At 37.2% G+C, this 24750-nt stretch overlaps 1 protein-coding gene across 1 annotated transcript in view; it reads left to right on the top strand.

Moving 5' to 3' along the window:
- UMAD1 (UBAP1-MVB12-associated (UMA) domain containing 1) overlaps nt 1-24750 on the top strand; it is an 80073-nt gene that overhangs the window by 49681 nt on the left and 5642 nt on the right. The window contains exon 3 of the mRNA XM_032182354.1: nt 10541-10626. Coding sequence (XP_032038245.1) covers nt 10541-10626 — 86 coding nt within the window. The remainder of the gene's footprint in view (nt 1-10540; nt 10627-24750) is intronic.

Consider the following 24750-nt stretch of genomic DNA (forward strand, 5'->3'; position numbering starts at 1 on the left):
TCTTTAAAATCATGTAGTCTACTGATCATATGTTAAAGTGAACATTTCCATGTTGTTTACCTACAAGTCAAAAGTAAACAAGAAGTTCTATGCCGTAGTTTCTTCTACAAAGATGGATTTAAAATAAAGTTCCTAGAAGTACTAACCCTGCTTAAACCACAAAAGTAATCGGAAAATAACACTTTAATCCTACTTAATCCACATTATTGACCTATGTGCTCTAAATAAATAAATAAATAAATAAAAATATGCAGTCCTTTAATCATCTGTATGAAGCTAGTTATTCATGAGAGAAGTCTGATCCAAAGATTAGCTACTGTGCTGTTTTTGCCATTTCTGAGGACGGGTTAAATGGATTCATGTTTAATTTTTTGAGGAGACTGCCTACTTGTTAACCTCTTTTGTTAGTTTGCTTTTCAATGTTATTATCTTTTTCCTAACATTGAAGTAAATCAGATGGTATTAGCAATAAAATGAAATTAATATTAGAAGCCAAAACTAATATTTCAAGAAGTTTTGGAGTCAGAGATGCTTTGCTTGTTTCATTAAATAATGTATTACAATTGCTTTTGGATGTAAGTTTTCCTTTTTTATATTCACAATCTCTGTAAAACAATTGTAAGTGTATTCAGAAACTTGTGTTTGTTAGTATGCAAACTCCTAACAGAGAACTTACACTTCTTTTTAGAGGAAAGCAAAATATGCTGTGCTCTAAAATGTCATGCAAGCATATGTCTGAAATGCAAAAGCAGAAAAAAGAGGGGAAAGGAACTTTGTGAGCCAGAATATTTATAAGCCTTGTCTAAAGCACATTGGACAGAAGCTTGGGTATTATGACTTAACTTCTGCATCAGGTGTATTGGTGCCTGTGTGTCACACAGTGTTACCGGTGCATAGATATAACTTTATGTGAGTTGTTTATGTTTTAAATTCATTCTGCTTAATTTTGTTTTGGAGTTGAGTGGGGGACTGCCACATCTCTGGGACCATGGTAGTGCTCTGAATTGGAAGTGGTGAAATATTCAGAGAATATTTCTTACAATTTTGTACCATAAAAGTTACCTTAAATGAGTGTTCCATCCTAGGTATTAATTCTTCTTCCAGGAGGCATTAAATCAGCTTTCAGAGTTTCTAGAAGACTTAAAAAAAAAAAAAAAAAAAAAAGTTCTTAATAACTAACATGAATGTCCTAGGTAGCTGCTCATGCAAGGCAGAATAAAACATGATCCGTGGAATAGGGGAAATGCTGGCATTCAGTTTCTCAGCAACCTCTTTGCTTAGTCCTACTCCTCTACAATAGCCATAGCTATTTCCATGCATTGTTTAGGGAGTTTTGCTTCTTGCTTTTCCCTTACCATCATTCACAGGGACCAACCACAGTGATATTTGCTAGTTGTGCTACCAGCAGGCCAAGAAGAGCAGAGAGTGCAATGGGTTTTTCCTGCAGATGATTATATTCTGTAAAAATCTGGTTCTTCTGTATCTGTCCAGTTTGAACCACATTTGACAATGTTTTCCTGTCTTCTCAGGGACAGAAGAGTGGTGATATAAATCCAATTCCTTAGGAAAGCTTAAATTTACATTTACATCAGGTTTTCTAACATAATTTGCATTTATGTAGCAACTTTCACATGCAAATATGAGATGATGAGCACCAAAATTTTTGTCAGGCAAATCATTTCAGTGCATGCTGGCCTTATTGGCATGCAAGTTCAGTGTCTGTCTGAACAGGCAGACCATGCTGCAGATTTTTAAGTGCTAGGAAAATGTTCTTCTGTCCTGACCAAAGTGGGGTTCAAAATGCTGTTTTCATTCTGGCCCAGATTGCCTTCAGAACCACACCATGAATAAAATGGGTGGGAGCCTTAACCTCACAGTGAAACAAGTATAGTAAAATAAACTTAATTTCATAGTGAAAATTTGAGTGGTATAATAAATGTTTCTTTCTGATATAGGTTTTATTGGTTAGTGGAACTAGTAGCAAGGAAACGATACTGCTAAGTGTTTCTAAGGGGAGGTTGCTCACCAACAGTATGCTCTGTGAGATCTGCTGTAGTCTTCAGTGAAGTTTGTTGTTGTTACTGTTTCCCCATAGCCTTTTGCCACTCATCAGGAACTGAAGAGGTAAAGACTTGTATTGTTCTAAGTTTAAACTTCTTATTGTCCTTCCAATTCAAGTAAGAAAATGCAGGAGAGATTGTGATAATCGTCTGCCATATCATTCAGTTAAGCAAGAGACATAGAACAAATAAAGGCAAATAATATTATCTTTACCTCCCTCCTTTGAAAAAGCAAACAGGATTTGTGAAAAGACTGTAACCTTAGGAGAAAGTCTGGCTTGCAAACTGAGGCTGCTATTGCAGTTGCTGCATACCAGACTCACCATATAACAAAGTTGGATTGTGCTAAGTCACTACCCAGGAAGCAGATTTGAGCTTGAGATGGAAAGGAAAGAGATAATATAATTTAAGTCTAAATTTCTTCAAATATATAAAATTTTAAGGGACTTCTTGTTCTATTCTTAACCTTAACACACAGCGTAGTTATTCTAGGATGGTTGAGCTGGTCTAGATGACCATGACAGTAAATTCTCAGTGATTATGTAAACAGTAAGTCTAAAGAAAGAAGAAACTAATTTAAAAAAAAAAAAAAAAAAAAAAAAAAAGGTAGGTTAGATGGCTTACTTCCCCAGTAAAGTATGATTCACTTGGGCTTAGGAGGTAGCATTTGTTTTGATGTGAAGAGAAGGGGCTTTATTGACAGCTAGAGTGAATGACAGGAAGAACTAAAGATTCTCTAGGAATGTCAAGAACTGCAACCAAATGCATGTGGAGACTGGCATGTGGCATCTAATCTATGCCTTCCAGGCAGTTCTGTAGATTTTTTTTGCAGGGGCAACATTCATGAAAAATGCTAACACATAATAGATATGGTGTGACTTATCCATAAAGCAGTAGCAGTAATAGTAACACAGGAAGAGTAGTGAATAGTTGTGAAGTTCTCCCTTAGGCATGGGCAATACACTGATAACAAAGTATGAAAGGTGTGGCAGCATATAGGGTAGTGAATTTGAGAATGGGATTTCCAAACAGCAAAATGGATGAGTGAAGTCTGCTGAAAGTGATGAGGGGATTCGGTGTTCTTGTGGGCCACTTAGAAAGATTGGTAGGAGAGCATAATGGGGAAATTACTTACATGGAAGCATAAAACAGAATGGGATTGATCCTCAACCTTTCTTTTTGTTTGACATGGAAGTATTGTAAGTTATTTAAAAAAAAAAAAGAAAAGTAAAACTTCATCATAAGGGGGAAACATAACAAGTCATTAATGAATGAATTCTACAGCTTTCTTTGAAATGTGTCTGTGGGTTGGAGGGATCAAATAGTAAAGGGATAGATCTAAATGAGAGCTGAGAGGCTGTAGAATCTGCATCTTTGGAGACTTTAAAAATTCATCTGGACAAGGACCTGAGCAACATGGTTTAACTTTGAAGTTAGCTCCACACTGAACTGGAGATTGGGCTAATGTGACCTCCAGGGATCCCTTCCAACCAAGATTTTGTTGAATATTTCAATTAATCAGTTTTCTGAAAGACCTTACCACCCCTAAAAGAAAGCCTGGTAACTGCAGGGAGAGGGAATGCTTTAGTCTTACTGAAGTGGATGATGGATTGGGTTTTAAGCTGTAAGATTCCGTTGTTTTAGGATCCAGGAAAGCTTTGAAAGAAGTCAAACTTTAAGAAGCTGGATATAAATTATAAAAAATAAAAACACAGGAGTAAAAAGCTTTTTGCAAATTTATCAGTATGTAGATCTGTGATACTGAAACTCTACAGGAGATACATGAGAAACTCTTGTAATGTTTTTTCTGTTGCCATCGTCGAAGAGCTTCAGCTTGGAAAAAAAAAAAAAAAAAAAAGTCTGCTGGGGAGTGTTTGATCTGTGGTCTTGATAGTGGGATGTGGGTTGAGAAGACTGTGACATAATTGTTTAGCAAGATGGAGACTCTGCATTAAGATTACCTACAGAAGGAAGGGATGCCAAAATACAACCGGGTGGAAGTTTGGAGTTGCACACCTATGATCTTTGGTAGCATGTGCAGAGGTTTGGTTTACTGTTCCTCTTAATAAGGACTGGACGTTTTAGCTTCATGTCTGCAAATGCAAGAACATTTATGATAATGTTTACCTTGTTACATTTTCCTCCCTTCCCTTTTTACAAATTTGAAGAAATCAGCCTTTCTGGGTCCTCACTCTGCAAACTTTATACAGATTTTCTCATGGTTCATCAGAATAACTAGGGTAGATACTGGTAAGTTTTACTACTGCTAAAAGGTTCATTTATAGGACCCCATAATATCCAGCCATAAAAGCACTGTTAAAATTCCACATAGGAAACCTTACTGTGGGCCTGCTTAGACTAACACAGACCTGTGCTTTAGCATGGGCTTACTCAGACTTCCTTCTCTTTTACCCATATGCAGTATAAACTCTTAAACTTTTGTTTTGCTGAAAATTGCAGATGTGGAGATTCTTTTTGCTGATATATTGGATTTTTAGGAGGTATTATTAGCTTGTTGAAATGAAACTGCTGTTAATATGAAAAGCTTTAATATGAAACCAGGATGAAGTGACCTGAAACTAGGATGACCTCATTGTTTTGCCAACTATACATAGAAGCTAACGAGAGTTAATGTATAGGTTGCACAGCATTAATGCTATACAAAATGGTAGTCCTACTTTAAGAAAAAAGAACCACCCATCCATCCATGTCCTATCTTATGCATTGAAGAGGACAGCACCTGGTCGGTGCCTTATGTGATTCAGGTGAATCAGTGAGTGTTATGTTAATCTGTAATGGCAAGTGTCAAATCACAATTTATTCCACTTTGCTGTATTTGAATACAATCTGTGTTCATTAGCAAAGATTTCCAAAGTTCTGGAAATAGCTGTGTTCCCTGGAACCACCCCACCGCAGTCCACAGCTCGCTCATTGGGCAAGTGGTGCCTGGAAAAGATATATGGAAATATATACATGGAAAACATCTTTGACTGATATTCTGGAGTGGCAGCTCTGCACTATTCTTTGGTGCTAAATGTGGCTGTGGACTCTTCTTAAAAGCAACTGCAGCTGTTGAGACAAGGTTTGAGGATGGAATTGGCAGGGAGGAAAATAGCAGCAGCTTGTTGTCCATTGCTGATTGCTCGTGTGTTGTGTGCACAGAGAAAGGAGAAGAGGAACTTTTTACTAAAAAAGCTTGGATCTGGAAACCAATGGAAGTTGAAGTCACCGGAAGCTGCTAAATGAGGCTGTGAGAAGAGCAGGACTGAAAAGCGATACTATCAAACCACACTTCTGCACACAAGCGAGATTGTAGGCAGACCTGAGAGTCAGATGATTGGAGGGGAGAGGGAACTTCAGTACTTCCTAAACACCTCCCTAGGTTGATAGTGTTATAGCGGTACAACTGTTGATCAACTGAAGTTTGAAGTTCTGTTAATGACTTAAACTTGGTGTGTCTGTTCCTTCTTCCTTATCTGAGGGAAGGAGGGGAAGATTTATGAATAGAAAAGAGGGGCAAGAAACGGCAATAAAACCTTTTTGCTTCCATGGCGTTAGCTTCCCCCATTTTCAGATCCCACTAATCCTGTCTTCAAACTGTTTGCCTTTTTGTTTCTAAGCAGAAGCCAGAATACTACTATCCCGCCATTTTTAGGTAGGATAGAAAAAGCAGTGACAGGCAAGAAATAGTTAAGGAACTAACTAAAGTATAATGAAAAATAACCGTCTTCCTTTTGAAGCTGAATATGATGTGGAAATTTGTGTATTTGATATCTAGTTACTGCTTGCTGTGCTGCACATGGTTTACTTTCTCACAGATTCTTGCACAGAGCACAACAAATGGCAGACCAAGTTACAGAGGACTTTAACATGTATTTACAATTCTTTTTTCTAATCTGAGGGTACGATAGACTTTTAAATGCTGTCTGTTGATCAAGAGACTACACAGCTTGAGGATGACAAAATGCTGGAAGAGGAAAGAGTATAAATAGAAACCCCACTTCCTTGTTGAGTAGAAGCCAAACTTGTGGTTGAACCTTTATATACAAGAGTTTGCTGAGGTCCAGATAGGAAGGTAAATGCCGATTTTTGAAGATGCCAAAAAATCTGAGGTGGGGCAGGGGGGTGTACAGAGTACATACTGTAGACTAGGCTGCGTTTTTCTTCCCTGGGCAACACCTGTCTGCACCTCATGGAAAAAGAAGGTGCCAGTGAAGCTTGGGGAGTGCTGGTGCAAATCCAGCACCAGCTCAGCGGAACGAAAAACCTATCTCTGACCTTGGAGTGCAACATCATTCATTTGGACCTGCAAGAGGCTTCATGTAGCTTAAAAACAAGACTGAGGACTTGAAATACGTCTTCATCTGGGCAGTAGGATAAAAGTCTACTGCTCTCCTTTCAAACATAAAAATATATTTTCATTGATAAGTAAAGGAATTTTTTACAGGAATGAGCGTGACTTTTTTCCTGATAAATTCCCCCAGTGATGTCCTGCATATCTGGATTATGCGACTGGTGTTTGAACCACATTACACTGCACACAGCATCCCTTCATTTCTAATTCGTATGTTCTCTGAGTAGTGTATGACATTTTAGGTACATGACTTCATTTTTTAATAGGAGTTTTATGACTAAAACTTTGCATAATGCTTTTAAACCAAGGGATATATGAGCCAGGAATCTAATTGTCTTGTAAAATGAATCATTTTGCCTGTTATCTCTTAATTAAAATACAGCTTTAAACTTGCTCTAGTTCAAACAAATTAATTCAAGAAATCTTATAGCCTATATTTATACAGGAGGTTAGGCAGGATGATTACAATGGTCCCTCTGGCCCTGTGAACAGATTTGCTATTCAGTTCTGATGAAAGACTGGACCGGGGGGAGGGAGGCGAGCTGATAGCCCTGTCGACTAACATTATGTGCTCTTGATTTTTTCAGAGCCAGATTTCAGTTGCTTAGTTTGGCAAAATTGTAATTACATACCTATTTATGTCAGGATTGTGTACTTTTTTTTTTTTTTTTTTTTTTTTTCTCTTTCCATTAAAAAACTGCAAACCTGGGAGTGTAAGGTGTTCACAGGAACCCATCTGAGTTCCTGCTCCCAAGGTTGTCTGTCTGATCAGCATTTACCTTTATCCGCCTTCCTAACATCTCAACAGACAAGAAAAGAAGGTCGTAGGGCTGCAGCAGAGAAGAGTAAAACCAGATCGGAAGGGAAAACATTTAAGAGGCAGAGACTGAAGAGGGAAGAGAAACCTTGAATTGCACTGAAGGAAGAGATTAGAACTGAGGTCAATAGGAAACCAAGGCAAGCTGAACAAAAAATTTGGGTGTGGTGAGACAAGATGCATCGGTTATGGCAAGCATAATAGGTTGGGAACTGTTGGAGCTGGGAGAGGCTGGGATTGGGGAGGTATGTGAAAGTCAATTTATCACTTGGGCTAGCAGAAACAGAGTGATAATAATGTTGATTAATCTATTTGGATATTTGAGAAAGGAAGCTTTCAAAGAAGTACACCAAAAATATTTTTTTTTCCTCTAGAAAACTATACTATCCAAGCGGATGTCTTAGGTAGCTTAGTGTGCAGCTGCCTATAACTGCTTTAATTCCATTAAGTCAAATAATACCAATCTATGTGAAGATTCATGGGTTATCTTTGCATATACCTGAAAATCTGGGAACATGTTGAGGTTTTCTCATTTGCATTTTTTTTTAACAAGGAGATCTGCATTAAAGTTCAGTTTACAAAGTCAATTCAGGTTGTGAAACACCAGATACCATGAACTTCCCACCTGTGGGAGTTGGATGTCAAAGTTCTAAGTCAAAAAAATGTTTAATTTCTCTCCCAATGAGCTGTTCTTATTCCTCGTTTCCTGTGAAGGTTTTTACATTTTTGACCTTTTGGTCCAGATTTCAAGCAATTATTTCTTTTCATCTTGAGGAAAACCAATCATAGGAAAAAAAAAAAAAAAAAAGGATATTCTGGATAGCACTAACACATATCAGTTAGGTCTTTTGTTTCTTCGAATATAAAAACTTTCAAGTGCTTTTTCAGGAATAGTATGTAAGGATGAGGAAGAAGAAGTTGGTTCATGTGTTTCTTAGATCTCCAGTGTAAGTCTTTCAGTATGTTTCTGCATACTCCCAGCTTTACCCAATAAGAGTCCTCTCACTGATTTCTGTTACCTGTCCCTTTGCTGCAGACTGGCTACCCAGCCCTTACACACTTGCTTAGCCTTTGTCCAGCTAGCTGCAGTCTGCTTGCATCTTCACAAGTCTCTGTGCAGCCAGTATCTGCCTGTTCCCTTGACGAATCATGATCTCAGGGAGGGGTATCCTGTGTTTTTCCTCCCGCATCTTTCATAGCGCACAGGACTGGGAGGGAATACAAAAGGTCATTCATCCTCCTTGTCTTGGCAGGGCTGAAGCCATTCATAACAGATGTTTCTTCAGCCTCTCTCCGCAGCCCTTTAGAGGGGGACATTCCACTACTTCCTGAAGCAGTTGATCCAAGCGCTCAACCAGCCTCACTTCTGGAGAAGCTGATCTAGCCTCAATTTGCTATGATTTCAACTTGTTTGCACTCTCATCCACAGCAAATGTACCAAAAATATGTTTTATTCTCCTCTTCATACATCTGCCAACTATTTTCACGCCTCTCCAAGTTTTTGCAATATTTCATTGCAGATGGCATTTACAAGACCTCTAATAATTTTTCTTTGCAGACTTCTACTTCAGTACATATGTAAACTAATTGGTTGACATGATTTATTTTAATGGCAATTACTTATATCATAATCTTATAGGTGCTTACAAATTTCATTTTTCACAGTGTCATGAGGAGGTATTGAAGATGCTCTGACTCCCCTTCTCCTGTGTTCTCTTCCCACTTTTTTTGCACTTCTCCCCTTCCCTCACGCATTTATCTTTTTTTTTTTTTTTTTAAAGAGATGCTATGAATGCAAGTACTTTGGAGTATTTTATGGAGAGAACTACAGGCTAACTGAGAAGCATTTTTCAATTCCAGGAAGGTTCTAAAAGGTGTAGACACTAATGAAGTGTGTAGGCATTAATGACCTACAACATGTATTTACTGATGATGCTCCTGACACTCTTGACACTGTTAGGAATTATCCTAGAGTATTAAAACAAACCTGATGACTAAACACTACTGCTACATTTCATAAGGTACTTTTCCAAATATTGCAGTGTACCCAGGGGTCTGACTGTGGGTCCTTGGGGGTGGGTGACAGCTTGGTGCAAGCACACGCAGCTTCCAGGCTGACTGGGAATGGGCAGAAGCTGTCTGCTGTTCACTGCAGCCTCTGCCAGGTGCACCACTTCTAAACAAACCTCTGGAGAAAAGGGCACAGGAAAGCCAAAAACACAGGCTTAGCAAAGGAGTTAAGCTACAGTAACTCAAACCCCTTCATTTAGAACTGTGGCGGCAGGACTTTTTAAGAAGACAGGCTTCCAAAATAATCCATTACAGAAAGCACCATCAGTTCAAATAAAAATAAAACCAGAATGACACAACTGAATCTTTTTTCATCTTTCTAAGTTGTCTCTTCTTACCAGCTATTTGCTGAGTTGCACTAACAGCATAAAGAGATAATCCACAAGATTTTTACAGTTTTTTGTACAACATCCCACAGTCAAAGACAATTAGAGAAATAAGTTAGATTTTTTTTTTTACCATATCTGAGAAACACTGCTTTTTTGTTTTACTGCCTTTACATTTTTACTAAAATTACTGATGTAACTTCTCTCTAAAATAAACTTAAATACTCTGCCTCTAGTTTATTGCTGTGATCTACCCATCTTAGATTGGTACCAGCTGCAGCTTTTGGGAGATCATGTCTCAGCTGCAAAATCCTAGAAAGAGGTAGCCACGTCTATGCAATGGGATGAGGTTAATGTCCAGCCTGCCCAGTAGTCATTTTCCCTTTATGGCCAAAACTAGGGAATTTCTTTTCTTATGCTGCATCTCTTTTTTGAAACTTGTGCACAGATATCTCCTGTACAGAAACTAGGTTGTAAATGAGGATAGAATAACCATGCACATGTCCTCCTAGCTTGACTTGGAGAGACATGAATGATGCTTGTACCAGGTATGGCCTTTGCACTGCTACATCTCCTTTGCTTGACGCTTTGCCATTATTAGAATTTAATGGCCAGTCCTAAGTGTTCAAAAATAGGGGACCCCTTTTTTTATTATTATTTTTTCTTTCTTTTTCTTTGTTTCTCTGTATTTTTCACTTTAACAAATTGAGACAGATTTACTCCTGGTTTTCACAGACCACTACTCAGTGTTTGTTTTCTCATGTTCAAAACTGTAAAATATAAATATAAACAGAGTTCTCCCTTTCCCAGTGAATTGTACTATTTGGTTTTAGGGAAACTCAAGGTCTTTTCTTACTCCCTATAACGCATGAAGGATTTTAGTGATTTAATAGGTATTTTCTTTCTTTGCTAGGTGAGACAGCTGATGATCAAAACAGAGAGTCAAAGGACAAAACTTCATTTCCAGAGACCAGACCGACCTACAGCCAACCTTCACAGGTAGGAGATTAGGTCTTTACTCATGCATGCTGAAACTTTGATAGCAGATCATTTGAGAAGTATGAATGAGAAGGAGAAGGTCTCAATACATTCACATCCTCTGCAGACTAAGTGCCTACTCAAAAAAGAAGCATTACTAGTAATTAGATGACAATACTGTCAAGGCCACCGATACTGATTTGAAAAAGAAACAGTAAGAAGGGAAGGCTGGGCTGTGTGCTATTGCTGTTAATCTTATTTTTATATTTAAGATTTGAAAACATGGAAATGTAGCTGGAGTGTTAATGAATTGCATACAAGTATTAGTGTAGTGAGCAGTGATGGAAATTGTCAAACGTTTACGTAAGTTATTTATTTCCCCAGTTACTGTTATATGTTACGTGTTGCAAATGTGTGAGTATAATAGACTGTCTTTATTGTGTATTTGTTTTGTTTCAGTACTGTGTGGCTGTAAATCTGGACTTCTTTTTCTTCATCTGGTTTATTTAATATTTAATCTGTGTATGCCAAAAAGGGCTTTCCAGAAGATTTTTGCATATGGTGTACACGTATTTTTCTTCTCCACCTCCTCTGAAAATGTTTTTGCAATGAGTATGAACCTGTTTTCCATTGCCGTGTAGTCCTAGATATGTGCAAGATAACTATAAAACATTTTGTTTGTATTTTTATGCTTTTGTGGTGCCTTTTTTTTTTTTTTTTGCTTAACCCATTCTTTCTCTCTCTCTTTCTCATATCTAACATTGAAACTAACAATGTCTCTGTCTCTGTCTCTCTTCTCAATGACATTGCAATATATATTGGTAAGTTCCTTGGTATATCAGAGGTGTGTGCGTTGATGTTGCTCATCTAAGAATGCTCAATGTGTGTGTGGGTGTGTTCTAGAGCTCCATTTTTTCTTTGTAAATTAAAAATTGGGCCTGACACAGAAATCTTTCATTCATCAAAACTTTAGTCTGATTTCTGTATCTATGCACATCTGAGCAAGGTGTTTTGCCACTGAAGTCCTGCAATTTTGAAGCACTAAAATGCATTGGTATTGTTGTTACTGCACAAACGTGGTTTCCCTTAATGTGGTGTTCTTGCTAGGTATGGTGAACTGATGGTCATTATAGCATCCATGGTTTGTTCAGTTCTGTGGAGCTTCAGAAAACAGGAACTTGTAGAATATTACAGATTAAAGTTTTTATGAGTTAGAGAAAAGAAGCAATTTTCAAAATAAAAAATCAGATTTGTATGTTGCAAAAATGTTTGTACAAATTGACAACATCAACTAAGATACATTTTAATTCCAGTCTCTGGATTTGGGTGTTTGGACTTCACATTTACTCAAAGGAGCTCTCAGTTTCTCAAATTAAATGTAGTAACTGAGGATCATCAAATGAAATGGATAATTTGGGATATTAGGAAAACAATATTTCCATTTGCAGTAATGCGTATGCTTTTATAAATTTGTGGCAGAAATCTACCAATTTAGCAAAACTGGAAAAGCATTGTATTACCTACTCAATATGTCATTGAGACATAGAACATTAATTGAAGTAATAATATTGTTAGCATTAGAACAAAAATCCTTCATAAACACAGTGCAGTATGTTAAAAGATATTTGTTCGACTGCAAAGTAGTACCAGATATTTGTCGTGCATAGTTGAACAGAAAAGTGTTTAGTTCTTCAACTGAATCTTTCAGTTTCTGGAAACTTGGTTTTGTTTTTAAATATTATCTATGTGACATTTTAATAGATGTCAACTTTGTGGAACATGAACAAGTGCTTTTAGAAACGTGATTTAAAGAAGGATAAAGTAATGCTTTGTTCGTGGGTCACTTCCTTAGTCAAAAGGGAAATGAAGCTGAGGTTGATTTTTGAACAAAATGTTTTCTGGAGTATTGTTTGTAACTGTCATTGTCTTTGGAATTTCCCACTTACTTAGGTACTACTGGAGTTGTTTTCTGCACAATTATTGAATTCTCCAATACATATTTCTGTATAATATTGCTTACTTTATGTAAACTACCGCAGAAATAAAAGATTGGAACAAGACCATCTTGCTGCAGCTAGCAACATTTAACAGAACCTCCCTTAAGAATTGCACTCCCAGCACTCTGCATTGTTTTACGAGGTTTTCGCATTGCATGTAGTGCTGTCAGAGGAACTGCAGATATTTAGAAACTTGTAGGAGGAAAGGTGTTTTCAGTTTAGTCTCAAAGTTTATCCTTTTGCTGCAAGGGGTGGGAACAGAAGCTCCTGCTTTGAACAGTCCCATGTGGAGCATCCTCTCCATCGCCAGCGAGTAGACAGAGGCTTGGGAGGGTCATCTCCTGATGCCAGGTTTGTCCTAGGGAGACGGGTCATCCTGCAGGCTAATGAGTGCTCTGGGCCTAATCAAGCATGTACGATCCCACTGAAGTTGCTTCAGGCTCATGAACTAAAAGTTAGACGTGCATTTAAGTGCTTTTCTGGATGGGGGCCAAAATGCTTAGCACTCTACAGGACCGAGAAATTAGTCTCTTTGTGACTATGAAATGCAAAGCTAATTTTAACAGTGCAACACCATTGTAATAGAAACAGATATTATGGTCTTATTTTTTTCATGCTTGTGGGTTTTCCATTATTATAGTACAATTTCCAGATAATTCAATCTTTATCTGCTTTCATTGGGAATTTAAGCTTATAGATAGTAACCAAATGGAAAGGTTTGTTTTGATATATGAAGAGTGCTGGAAACTCCAGTAATGTGGTGGGGTTATTTTTGATAATGAGCTATTCCATTGGTAAACCAAATTAGCGCAACCATATTTTTTTGTCCTACTGTGAAAGCAATTATGTAGCATATCTATTAGGAGACATAAAAAATAATTTTGACAGATGGTACGGCTGTGAATTAGGATTTATGAAGATTATTGTATGTCTGGTGTCCAGGGCACCTGGGATTATTAAATTGATGCAAGAAAGAAAAAAAAATCTGATAATAGCTGCAGTGTTTTGCATCTCCATACTGTCACCTTAAGAAACAGCTCGTGTTTATTTGATATTGCACTTCTTGATAATCTGACATGCGCTCTTTAGCCAACAGATGTCAGCAGATTTAATGGGTGGAAACTGTCCCTGTAAGTGCATTAAAATAAACTACCAAAAATGAGAGCCATGTTTAGATTGTAAATTAAGATTTTCCTCTCACTGTGTATTGGTTTTTGGTTTTCTTTATAGTCCTATTTCTCCCTCAAATACTTAATTGCTATTGCCTTCTATCTAAGGAGCTTGTTATACGTTTTCTAGGGCAAAAGAGAATCCTCCAAGGGACTGCTTAATCCATAATTATCTAATTTATATGTTGCTGTTATAGCCACTCTTAATTATATACCTTGCTGTTATACTTATCATTGTAGGACATAGCTTTTGTTATGAATTGCAGTTGTTGTGTTATAGTTCTTGTGACCTTTCTTTGCATAATTTGACACTATAAACTGAGAAGTAGCAGACAGAAAGGACATGTTTCCTGACCTAAATTTAAAATTATCTATGGCTTTCTCCATATAGACACTACTGTGCACTATTTTGGCTGAGTATTCAAATAAATTAGAAAAAAAAAATATACCAGAATGTGAAGAGAATATCTTCATTAAATTGATCTTTTTTAAAGCTCTGCTGTTTAAGAATTTTGAATAGATGTAAATAACAACTTCTTTTGTGTTTGTTTTGGGGCCATACTTTTCAGTTGGGAAAACAGAAATATCATAAGATATAAAATACCAAGGAAAACATTGTGCAAGTTGTAAGTGCACAGTATAAAAATGAAGGGAAAAAAAAAGACTTTATTGTTACTTTTAGTCTTCTACAGAAATTAGTAAGTACTGCTGAAGCTGATAGACGTTTAAGATCTCCTTTTGGGCAGATCACCTGGCAATCATCTGATAAAATTCCAGCACATGAATAACACTAATGCTGCCTTGTTTTCTTTTTAAATATATATATATGTATGTATATGTGTATTAATTAATCAGTTCTTCCAGACCTGTTATCATCTAGTGTTTACTAAAGCTTGGCTGGCATTAATGTTTTTACAAGTTACCAGAGAAAGAGATGCCAACTCTTAGGTTATGGTTCAGAAGATTCCAGATTTAAAAATTCAGGAAGGATGTTCTGGGTTAGATTTGCTGCATCATTTCAAATTCCCTACTTCCCTACTTTTGCTTTAGAGTAGGTGGCTGATATTTCAAAATTATTGGCCAACATTTGTAATTAGTTTGCTTCATTTTGACAAATTTTAATGTTTATAGAAAATGTAACAGCTAAGATTAGCAGATTAGGGGTTTTTGTTTTGTTTCTTTTCTTTCTTTTTTTCTTTTTTTTTTTTTTTTTTTTAAAAAGCCCTCTTAAAATAGGATTCTAGTTGTGGCCTGGTTAGATTAATTGCTTGTCATATGTCATATTAACTACAAGTACTTCTTCACCTATAAAGCCCTTAAAGCAAGTTGCTCCATATTTTCTCTCTTCTTACAGTAATCACTTAATGAAATTATCCACTCTTAGAAGGGAATAAGGCTGTCTGCATCAGGTCATCAAGCACACACTTTTCTCTGAATGCTGGTACCTTCAGAAGAAGGTCTTATGTTTTATTCAAATGTTATGTATAAACTGTAGGAAGTGAAGTTTTTACGTTAATTTTAAAGGAGGTGAAGTTTGCAGTATTGGTGCTTGCAGTGGACACCTTCTTTCTTAGCTCTCTGCATCCTTTGCATGTATAGTAGGTATGTAGCTGACAGGTTTTTGGGGGACCTGCATTTACCACACAGCCCTAGGCACAGACTGAGAGTGCCTACAGAGCAGAGCTGCCATGTAATAAGAAGGTTGCGGTACATGGTTGTGACCTTACTGAGAAAGAAGGTAAATAGCCCTGTCAGCTAAAAGTCAGCAATGGCATTGTAATAGATATTTACTTCATAGAGCTTAATTACATTGTAATGTTCATATTGCTACCTGTTTGATAATTGCTCAAAATACCTAAGAGTCTTAGGAAGACCAAAGACTTAGGAAGACCAAGGAAGATCTCCAGAACTTGCTGACCAGTGGACTTCTTGCACTCCATAGTTGGGCACCTTGGGGGTGTGTGGGTGTGTACATATATTATGTATACATACATGCACGTGTAAAATTTAAGCAATGTGATTGTCCATGAGAAAGACTGCTTATACACATCACAAAGGATAAGTTACTGTGGCCTCACAAAAAATATCGTGTGAACTCAGATTCAAGCAATCTATTGACCTAGAGTCAACCAGTGAGACCTGGGCTTGTCTTATAAGAATACCACCTTGTCTTATAAGAGTACCACCTTCAGAATTTTTTTTTTCAATTCTGAAGTGAATAGTTAGATTCATTATCTGTGTAATGTGATATACAGTTGGGGTTACATCAGATACTTAGCAATCATAGTAACATCAAGAAGGCTATGTCAATGGTCTTTTTTTTTAAGGGAAGTGTTGTATTTTTAGATATAGGGAACTGGAGTGGGAATGGAGAGATGTGAATTAACGTGGTTGCCACCAGCTTCCTATCTGAATTCATCAAAACCAGTTCATTTTCAAAAATGTAATGCAGCTTTCTTACAATGTGTTTTCCTACAGCAGTTTGCAAGTTAACTGCTACTTGTAACATCATCCCTTTGTTTAACATATGTTGAGATTTCATTATGACAAGAACTGAGGATGCTTAACCTTCTTTTAAGAGACTTGAATGTCCTGCCTGGTTAGCAAATATTTGTAAGCAGAAGCCAAGCACCAACACGGGCATTTTGGATATCCCTGCCTCCCACCACCATGCTTGGGGAGCGCGGAGCCACTGCTGTGATCAGTCTGTACCACTGGGGAGGCTTGCACAGCACCATACAAAGCCACCTCCTGTAGGGAAAAAGTGGCCCATAAGCATCATTGTTTACTTACCTTGTCTACTGCCTACAGATAGCAAAGTATATGCCCACATGGAGAAGTTATAAAATAGTAAAATCAGCCTGATTGGCAGCCTCTTCATTTGGAGACCTAGGCTTTAGCAGAGGCACGTGTACTCCAACTAATGACCAAGGCACATGTATCCAGAAGCACAATTCGCATATCTCGCTATTTAGTTTGTGCAGAGACTTGCTATATGCTTTATGAAATTGCGTGCTTATTCGGTTACACTTGCTGGTTATTTGTAGTAGGAGATGCTCAAATTAGGTGCCCAGATGTTTCCACTCACATTTTTTAGCCTTTGTCTAATTTTGGAATCTTCTGACTAAGTTAATCCCCGGATAAAACTACTGATTATCCTGTATCTCTTGCCCAAACACATGCGGTTGGACTAAAAGCCAGTAACGCTGGTTCACTTTGCTGCTGTCAACACATTGATCGGTCAGTCATCCTGCCTCTGGGAGTAACCCTTCTGGGCTTTCAAAATATTAAAATTGATCTAAAATACAATGTAGATCATACATCATTTGATGAGACAGCATGCTAATATAGCCTGATGGTACAGTGATATTTACAACATGATGCATTAGTGTAAAATGGTGGCTAAAAGACTGTGGTATAGGGCAGCTTATTAATAATTACTCTAAACACCACGTAAGGAAAGTAATAGTGTTCTTAGGTTAGTCTCACTGTCACAAAACAAACCAACCAACCAACCAAACAAAAAAAAACAGCAGTACCCAGTCCATTTTAATGGAAAGGAAAAAAACACACAAAAATGCCTCGTTTCAGTCCAAAATGCAAGGTTGGTAAGACAGGAATATGTTTTTCTGTACTTTCCATCAGTGTGGTTTGATAATTTTATTGATTATTTCTTCGTAATGTGCTACTGCTTTAATTTCAATCTTAAAAAAAATCCCCCAAAACCTCACCACTTCTCATCTGCATCAGATTTTTAAAGGACCCTGCACTGGGTAGCATACAGTCAAATTTTGTTCTGAAGTATTTTTTAAAAATACAACAAGATAAAATTTGTTTGCACATTTTTGTTTGTTTGTTTCCACAGTGTTACAAATTTTAAGAATACTTTTCTAGTGTTGTGATGCAAATAGGAGATCTACTTTCTAGAAAAACAAGTCTATTTTAAACATTAAAAAATTACATTTCTTCCTTTTTATTGTGGTTCAATTGTCTTCCTTCCACAGAAAACCAGGAGCCTGCAGGAGGCCTACATAATTGAAAGAGGTGGCCAATATTTGTTTATTTTTTATTTATTTATTTATTTATTTAGTGCTTTTCTGCTTTGAGAGTCATCTTACTCTTATTCCTGTGTCTCAAAAGCCTAAGCAGTAAGTGCTGAGGACAACTTAGTCTTTGTAATTAGTGTTCGTAGATCCAAGCCTGACAGACTCCAGCTCCTGGTAAGGTCTTTGCTGACGGTGCTCTTGATGAGTGCTCCAGCTACACGATGTGTATGGAGGAACTTGGAGTCAAATATCTAGCCTTCCTTTCTCTTATTTCTCACTTGAATCTCTGTGGGGAGAGCAGGTAGAAAGTTGCATTAGGCAACTTGCCTAATTCACCACTTCAGACTTAGAACATTTTTAATTTTGAGAGAGAATGTAGTGCTACTCTTGCCACAAGCTTGGGTTTATATATATGCAACAGGATTAAAAAAAAAAATAACTCAGAACAAAGCACTTAGTGCAGTGATTTTTATGCATACATCTGCCCGAGGATCCATTTATATTCTTCAAGACTGAGGAGAGAGATTGCTGGAAAGATCTGGGGATTCAGTTGCCAACTAAAACTTCATGAAGAACTGCAAAAACATTGGTTGCAGTTATCACTGGAGCAAAGCTTCACCTGGGTTCAGACTAATAATTTTCTTTCCTATAATAGCTGTAACCAATTAGCACTTTCAGAAGGCCAAAAGACCAAATCCAAGAAAATTTTGCTCTTGCTGTAGATGGAAGTGACCCATCTGTCTTTTTCCTCTCACCGATGCTTACATTCTAGGGAGACATCTTCTGGATGTCTTTACTACTGTGACAACTCAAGGAGAGATTTACTTTTCTTGTCAAATAATATCATCATTTTAACTTCACATTTAGGCAACTTTTCCCAGTTGGTCCTATTTGCTGAAAAAATTACAGATTTCTTTTGTGAAACCGTGTTGGCCAACTATTTTCCTACTAGTCTCTTATTTTCATTTGACTTTTCTAGGTTCTTTTCTGAAGTAGACAGCTTTCTCTCCCATTCGAGTCCTTGGATTTTCATACATTTAGGAGTAGAACAATGAGAATGAAGTGTTACCCTCTTTTTTAGAGGTTTTGCTCCACACCCATCTACCATCTCAGAGAAACTGTCATCTTTCTTCTGTCACAGTAGATTACTGTTTTGGAGCTTCTACGGTAGCAGGGGTTGGGAACAAGATATGGAAGCAGGGACTCAGTTTGTCTGAGCTCCTCCCATTCAGGATGTCACATGCCCAAAAGGTCTTAAGGTTTTATTTATTTTTTTGCCTGGAGCAATATAGAGAAACTCAAATCTTGTCGCTACAAGTGACCTAGAGATAACTACAGTGACTAAATGTAGCTGATAAATTAAAATAGGTAATTTAACTAGCGTTTATTTAAATATACAATTAATATTTTATGGGAAATTCATTTCTTAGTATGTTCTCTGGCTCTGTCAAAAAGATAAAATATAAACTTTGCTCCTGATTTCAGCCCAATTAGAAGAGTATTTTTGGGGGGATAAGTAACATTGGCATTCCAGTTGCTCAAAAAATACTGCTCCACATACAAAGAATTCATTCATGGCTCAAAGTTGCTTCAATAGATAACTGAATTTTAGCAGTGCATATCAAAGATTTGTATTCTAGCAGAAATTAAGGTAGCAGCAAAATAAATGTGAGTATTTTGTGCTTTGGGATGACCCTGAAGTTGCTGAAGAAATCCATTATCAGCAGTTATCAGACTTCTCTGTTCATTTTGCAGTATATTGCCTTGTCCTTCACCTCTGCCTTCTGGCTGAGGAATGCACTGCTGGATGGCTGGAGTTGCCCGTTTTTTCAGTTGCAGTTCTTCTGGCTGGTAGTTTGCTCACTGTAGTGATCTTCATGAACTTTTTAATCTTTAGGCATATGTGCTACAGCAAAAAATATAACAATCTGGCCTAGTTAGCAACGTTTCCTGGCACTGGCACGAGCACAACGTGTTGAATATTGTTCATGTTGCTTATTATACTGTATGAGGTCTTTGCTATGAATAGCTTGCACAGCGCTTCAAAGGAACAGAGGAACTAGATAAATTGTTCCTTACTAAACCCACATCTCTCTGTCTCTTCTAAGATAATTCTTATCATGGTATTCATGTTGTAAAGGGGAAAGTTGTCCAAAATTCATGTATTAAGACTGTGCCCTGTGCTCTAGGGCCTGCAGAGGGGTGCCCGAATGCAGCAGGAAAGGGAACCCTGCTGCTGAGGGTGCATGAGGGCTGGTATGCATCTTACATATTAATATTCAGAAGTGCTGGAATTGGTTGCAATTGAAGGGAAGATAAGGAGGGGAATAAAGTTTTTATTCCAATACAAATGTAATTGTTAAAAAAATATTTTTAGTATAAAAACATTTTGCTGTAGAAGGATCCCATGATATAGTATTGTTCTAAGACAGAAGTGAGTTCTGACATCTTAAATTGGTGACAAAATCATTTGTGTGCTGGAATATCCCTGGTTCCAGGAAAGGGGAAGAAGAAAATGAATTATATTAAAGAAAAAATAAATTTGGGCACTCAAAACAAAACAAAACAAAACAAAAATGGCCCTTCACTGGTCCTACCTCACCTACATAGGGCTTAATGCAGAAACTAGGCTTATATGTTTTGTTTTGTTTTTTTCTTTTTTGCATCTTTTATTTCAAACCTCACATCATGATCAGCATGAAGATCAGGCATTCTTTTCAATGTGGTATTTTTCTACACTGAGTGACAAAGCTCCAAATCTGTGGCAGGCTCAGAGCAGTATCAGCTCTTACTCAGATCAGTTACTATTTTTGGATCTTTGAGGTTCTGCATTTTTGGCTTGTACAATTTGATGTTATTTTCATTGTATGGGGACCTAGATATATTCTTTGTAGAAGTTTATATAGCCCAAATTCATATGGCAAAAATATTATTTTAATTATGGTGGGAAATTAGGACCTATTTTTAATTAAGATTTAGAATTATTTTCTGCCTTCTTCCTATTTTTACTTTTTGTTAGTTCTACAGTTTTTCCTCATGTTGCATCCCTGTTCACAATTATGTAATTTCCTGTTCTAGATGCCCACATTTGAGATGTTATGATCTTCTGTCTTTAAACAATGAATAAAACAGTTAAGTAAAATAAATGGTATTAGGAATAAAGGTATAGAAGTAGGATTTAGAAATAAAAATATCATTCTACAATCTCAGTTATATGAAGTTCAATATCTTAGCTAAATTTATCACCAAACACCCTCCAAGTATTTCATGTGTCAAATCATTATTATAAGGGTTTGAGTAAAACAGAAGCTTAATCTTATTTCAGTTGGAGTTTGTAAAATTGTTAACTAAGAAAAACAATGTTTTTCTTCTAAGGACATAATATAAGGACATAATATAAGGACATAATAAAGACATAGATGCTTTAGACTCCAGATATGCAGTCTTTTGTGTTACTTAAAACTTTTCAGGGTGGAATTGCATTTTACAAGTGTTAACAGGCATCTCTAGTATTTACTAGGATAATTAACACACTTTAACCACGCAACTATTCAAAGTATCACAAGTTCAAATGGCAACCTTGCAGTGCTTCCCCTCTACAGTGATTAACAGTTTTAGCTGTTTGAGGGGGCAAGGAGCATGTATTAAATACAGGCAGCTCATTCTGCATTTAGAATATCAAATTGTTCCTGCATGACTGAAAAAGCCAGTTCTGAACAATTACACTTTTCTAATTGCTTTAAGTCTACTTATGCATTTCTACTAAAGAAGTAGAAATGCATATCATTGCTAATACGAAAGTGTGGTTTAGCAGATTCCCCTATTGCTGTCAGTGTGCTAGAATACTCTGTGGGGAGTTTTGCTATTATAATAATAAAATAAAATAAACTGTAGAATGTCAGAGGCACTTTTTACTATTTCTTTAGAATTTTATTTAAGATCTCAGGAACGTTAACCTGATTCTGTCCTAGTCTAGGAAAAAGCTGAAAAGCGTGCTTTAAAGAGGAAGAGAGAAGAGAAAAATACCTAAAATATATGTCACAAATCAGTAAAAAATATACTTAAAAGCTTATTTTAGAACCTGGTTCTGTGTTATTCGGAGTAGCAATATTGATAAATGGAGAAAAAAACATGCTGTGTACTAAGACATGACATTTGTGCAGGTAGCAGGAGCTCTTTAAGAAAGACAGATCGGTGCTGTATTACAGACTATGAGTCATGAAAAGTTGGGAAACGAGAGCCCAAAGCAAACAGGAAAGCTGATTTCCATTGACAGCCATTGTTGCTCTAAAAGCCTCTCCAAGGACTCGATCTTCACCAGGAGCTTTCAGCGTGCAAGTCGTCCCTGTTGGAACCAATGACAACACTGATCTGAGACTAGGATTACAATTACATTCGCTGCATTTCTCTTCAGAAAGAAATACACTGACCAGAAGCCATTACGGTACTGCAGCCAGCTACTACGAGGTCTCCTGCACTTTTTCTTCCACCTGCTTTTGTTGTTCCAAAGCAGAAACAAATTTATTCTGGAGTCCCTGGAGGGGATGCTGAGTAAACTTTCAATTGAACCTCGAAAGAATAGCAGCTCCCAACACTTGTGAAGTTTTCTGAGCCTTTTCAGTGGCTTCTGTATTTTACTAGTCTGGGTGAATTCTGTAAAGATGTTGGCCATATACTTATTGGTGTATATCGGGTATGGTTTTTGTTTGTTTGTTTGTTTTTCTTCTGTTTCTGTTGTTTTGGGTTTGTTTCTTCGTGATATTTAGAAGCTGTCATGTACACTTTTCCTCCCCTCCAGCAAGGTCTTACTGATCCTTTTCTTCTCGCTTAAACTTCTGAATGCAATGTGCTAAACATTCAGCGAGCCTTGCAAGTAATTCTTCTTTTTCCATCTGTTCCTCTTTTCAAATAAGAAAAGTAATGGCAAAGATCATTATCATCACTGGTGATGCTCACTCTGGAATTCCTACAAATTTTCTAAAGAGGCCCAGTGAATATCTTAAAAGCATCAGTTGAAACACAATTGGAAGATGAATCCACTGAGACAATTTCCATTTCTAGATACATCAGAAATAACTGCATAACGCTGCCTACGTTGTAAGACACATTATAACACACTATGGGCTATAATACTGCAAAATTGCTTGAATTAAAGATAATATTTCTATATCAACATCAGTGTTGTAGGTCTCTGTCTTTGGCATAGGTATGATATTGTGGGGATGCTGAACATACTGCTTGTTTCTTAAGGCTGGCTTTTTAAGGAAAATTGATCTGCTTCTCAGAAAAAAAAAAAAAAAAGCCTCTTTTACAGAAAGTACGCATTTCTTGAGATAAATCACTTTTTGGTAGAAAACCTTGTTCAATAATTTGGATGATAATAATGTTGGCACTGATCTTTGATATTGCTTCAGAGCACTGTAAATCCAGCTTCCCAGTACATTGTAAACTGCATTTTTTCTTCCTTATGAGGCTCTTGGCAGACTTTGTGGTTAGCACACATAGATGCAGCGAATTAGATGTTTTTAAAGGCATCTGAGGGATATAAAAAATAAAGATATAAGAGTGTAAGAGGAGGAATTTACTTCAGATGATAATTTTATACTTTGTTGGTTTTGAAATAACATATAACACCCTTGCTGTCACAATTAGTAGCCGGTAGCCAGCTACCGTATATGTTTCCATACTGCTTCTTTCATCCCTCTTCATTTGGGTTCCAAGCCAAGAACGAAGAAAACACCTTTCTTGTTTGAATTAAGTCTGAGTACCATACCTTCTGTAATTTTAACTGATTTTTTGAACTCCCCAGTGCTTGGCGAAATGTAAATTGTTTGGTGATATTCTAAGTGCATTCAATTAATATTTCTCATAGCGGGATTGTGTGTCATAGCATTTGGCAGTGCTTTGTTTAGCTAATGTCCAGAGAATATGCTCTGAATAGATTGTGTTCTGGATAAATAAGTTAGACATTTAAGTAGAAAGCAGTGTGACTAATGTGAGATATCAAATTCTCTAGGACTTGCAGTTCTATATGTGCCTGAGGAATGCATGCATGAGAACATAAGCCATTTCATAACCTTGGTTTTGATTGTGTAACGCAGCTTTCTGCTGGTGTTTGCAGTGTAACCAGCTTGGTGATTTAGCCCTGATGGGTGATGGATGTTCTCTACTAGGGTGTCCAGTTCTTCCTTCCAGTACCACGGACACCATAACAGCCTGCTGGTCAGGTTGGCCCCATCAAGCTCTGTTCGCTGATGTGGGTTCTCCAGCATGTGAGTGAAATATGTCTCAGCCCTTGTATAGGACGCCTTTATGATTAGGACAAAGACAAACATATCTAGCTTGGTAAGATCTTACACATGAGGCCATTATCTGAATATCATTTTAAGAGTGTTCAGAAACAATTCTTCATAGCGAAGACCAAAAATTGCCTGCAATGACTGCACTGGGCAAAACCATAAAAATACTTTGTGCAACCTGAATTTTTCAGGACAGGAACTTTTTGTCTGTGTATGTAGATAGCTGGCAGGTAATGGGCACTGCCAAAGTGGACATGAAACTGTACCAGGTAAAAAGATGAGGTCCACAATATTCAAGGATTTAAACTGCAAATGTGACCATTTTTCCAGCTGTCCATCCTCAATGCTGGGCATTGCTTATACTGTCTATCACGGCCTCCATCTCTGCACACTGGAGCAGTTGTTCTTGCTTTTGGAAGGGGACAAAGTGTCCAAAGAGACAACTTTGCAGCATACTTTAATGCTGCCCCTTGCATTTTTAAGCCCTGCTTATCTGACCAGCATAGGAGCAGGGAGGTATGACCAGGTTGACTTTGGCCAGTGTGTTTCTACCACACTTGGGGTTTGCACACTGCGTTGAACAGGCATCCTCCCCAGGTTATGTTTTTTTCACATTGCATAATTTGCAGGGAAG

The sequence above is a fragment of the Aythya fuligula genome, chromosome 2 (assembly GCF_009819795.1).
Source record: "Aythya fuligula isolate bAytFul2 chromosome 2, bAytFul2.pri, whole genome shotgun sequence".
NCBI classification, from domain to species: domain Eukaryota; kingdom Metazoa; phylum Chordata; class Aves; order Anseriformes; family Anatidae; genus Aythya; species Aythya fuligula.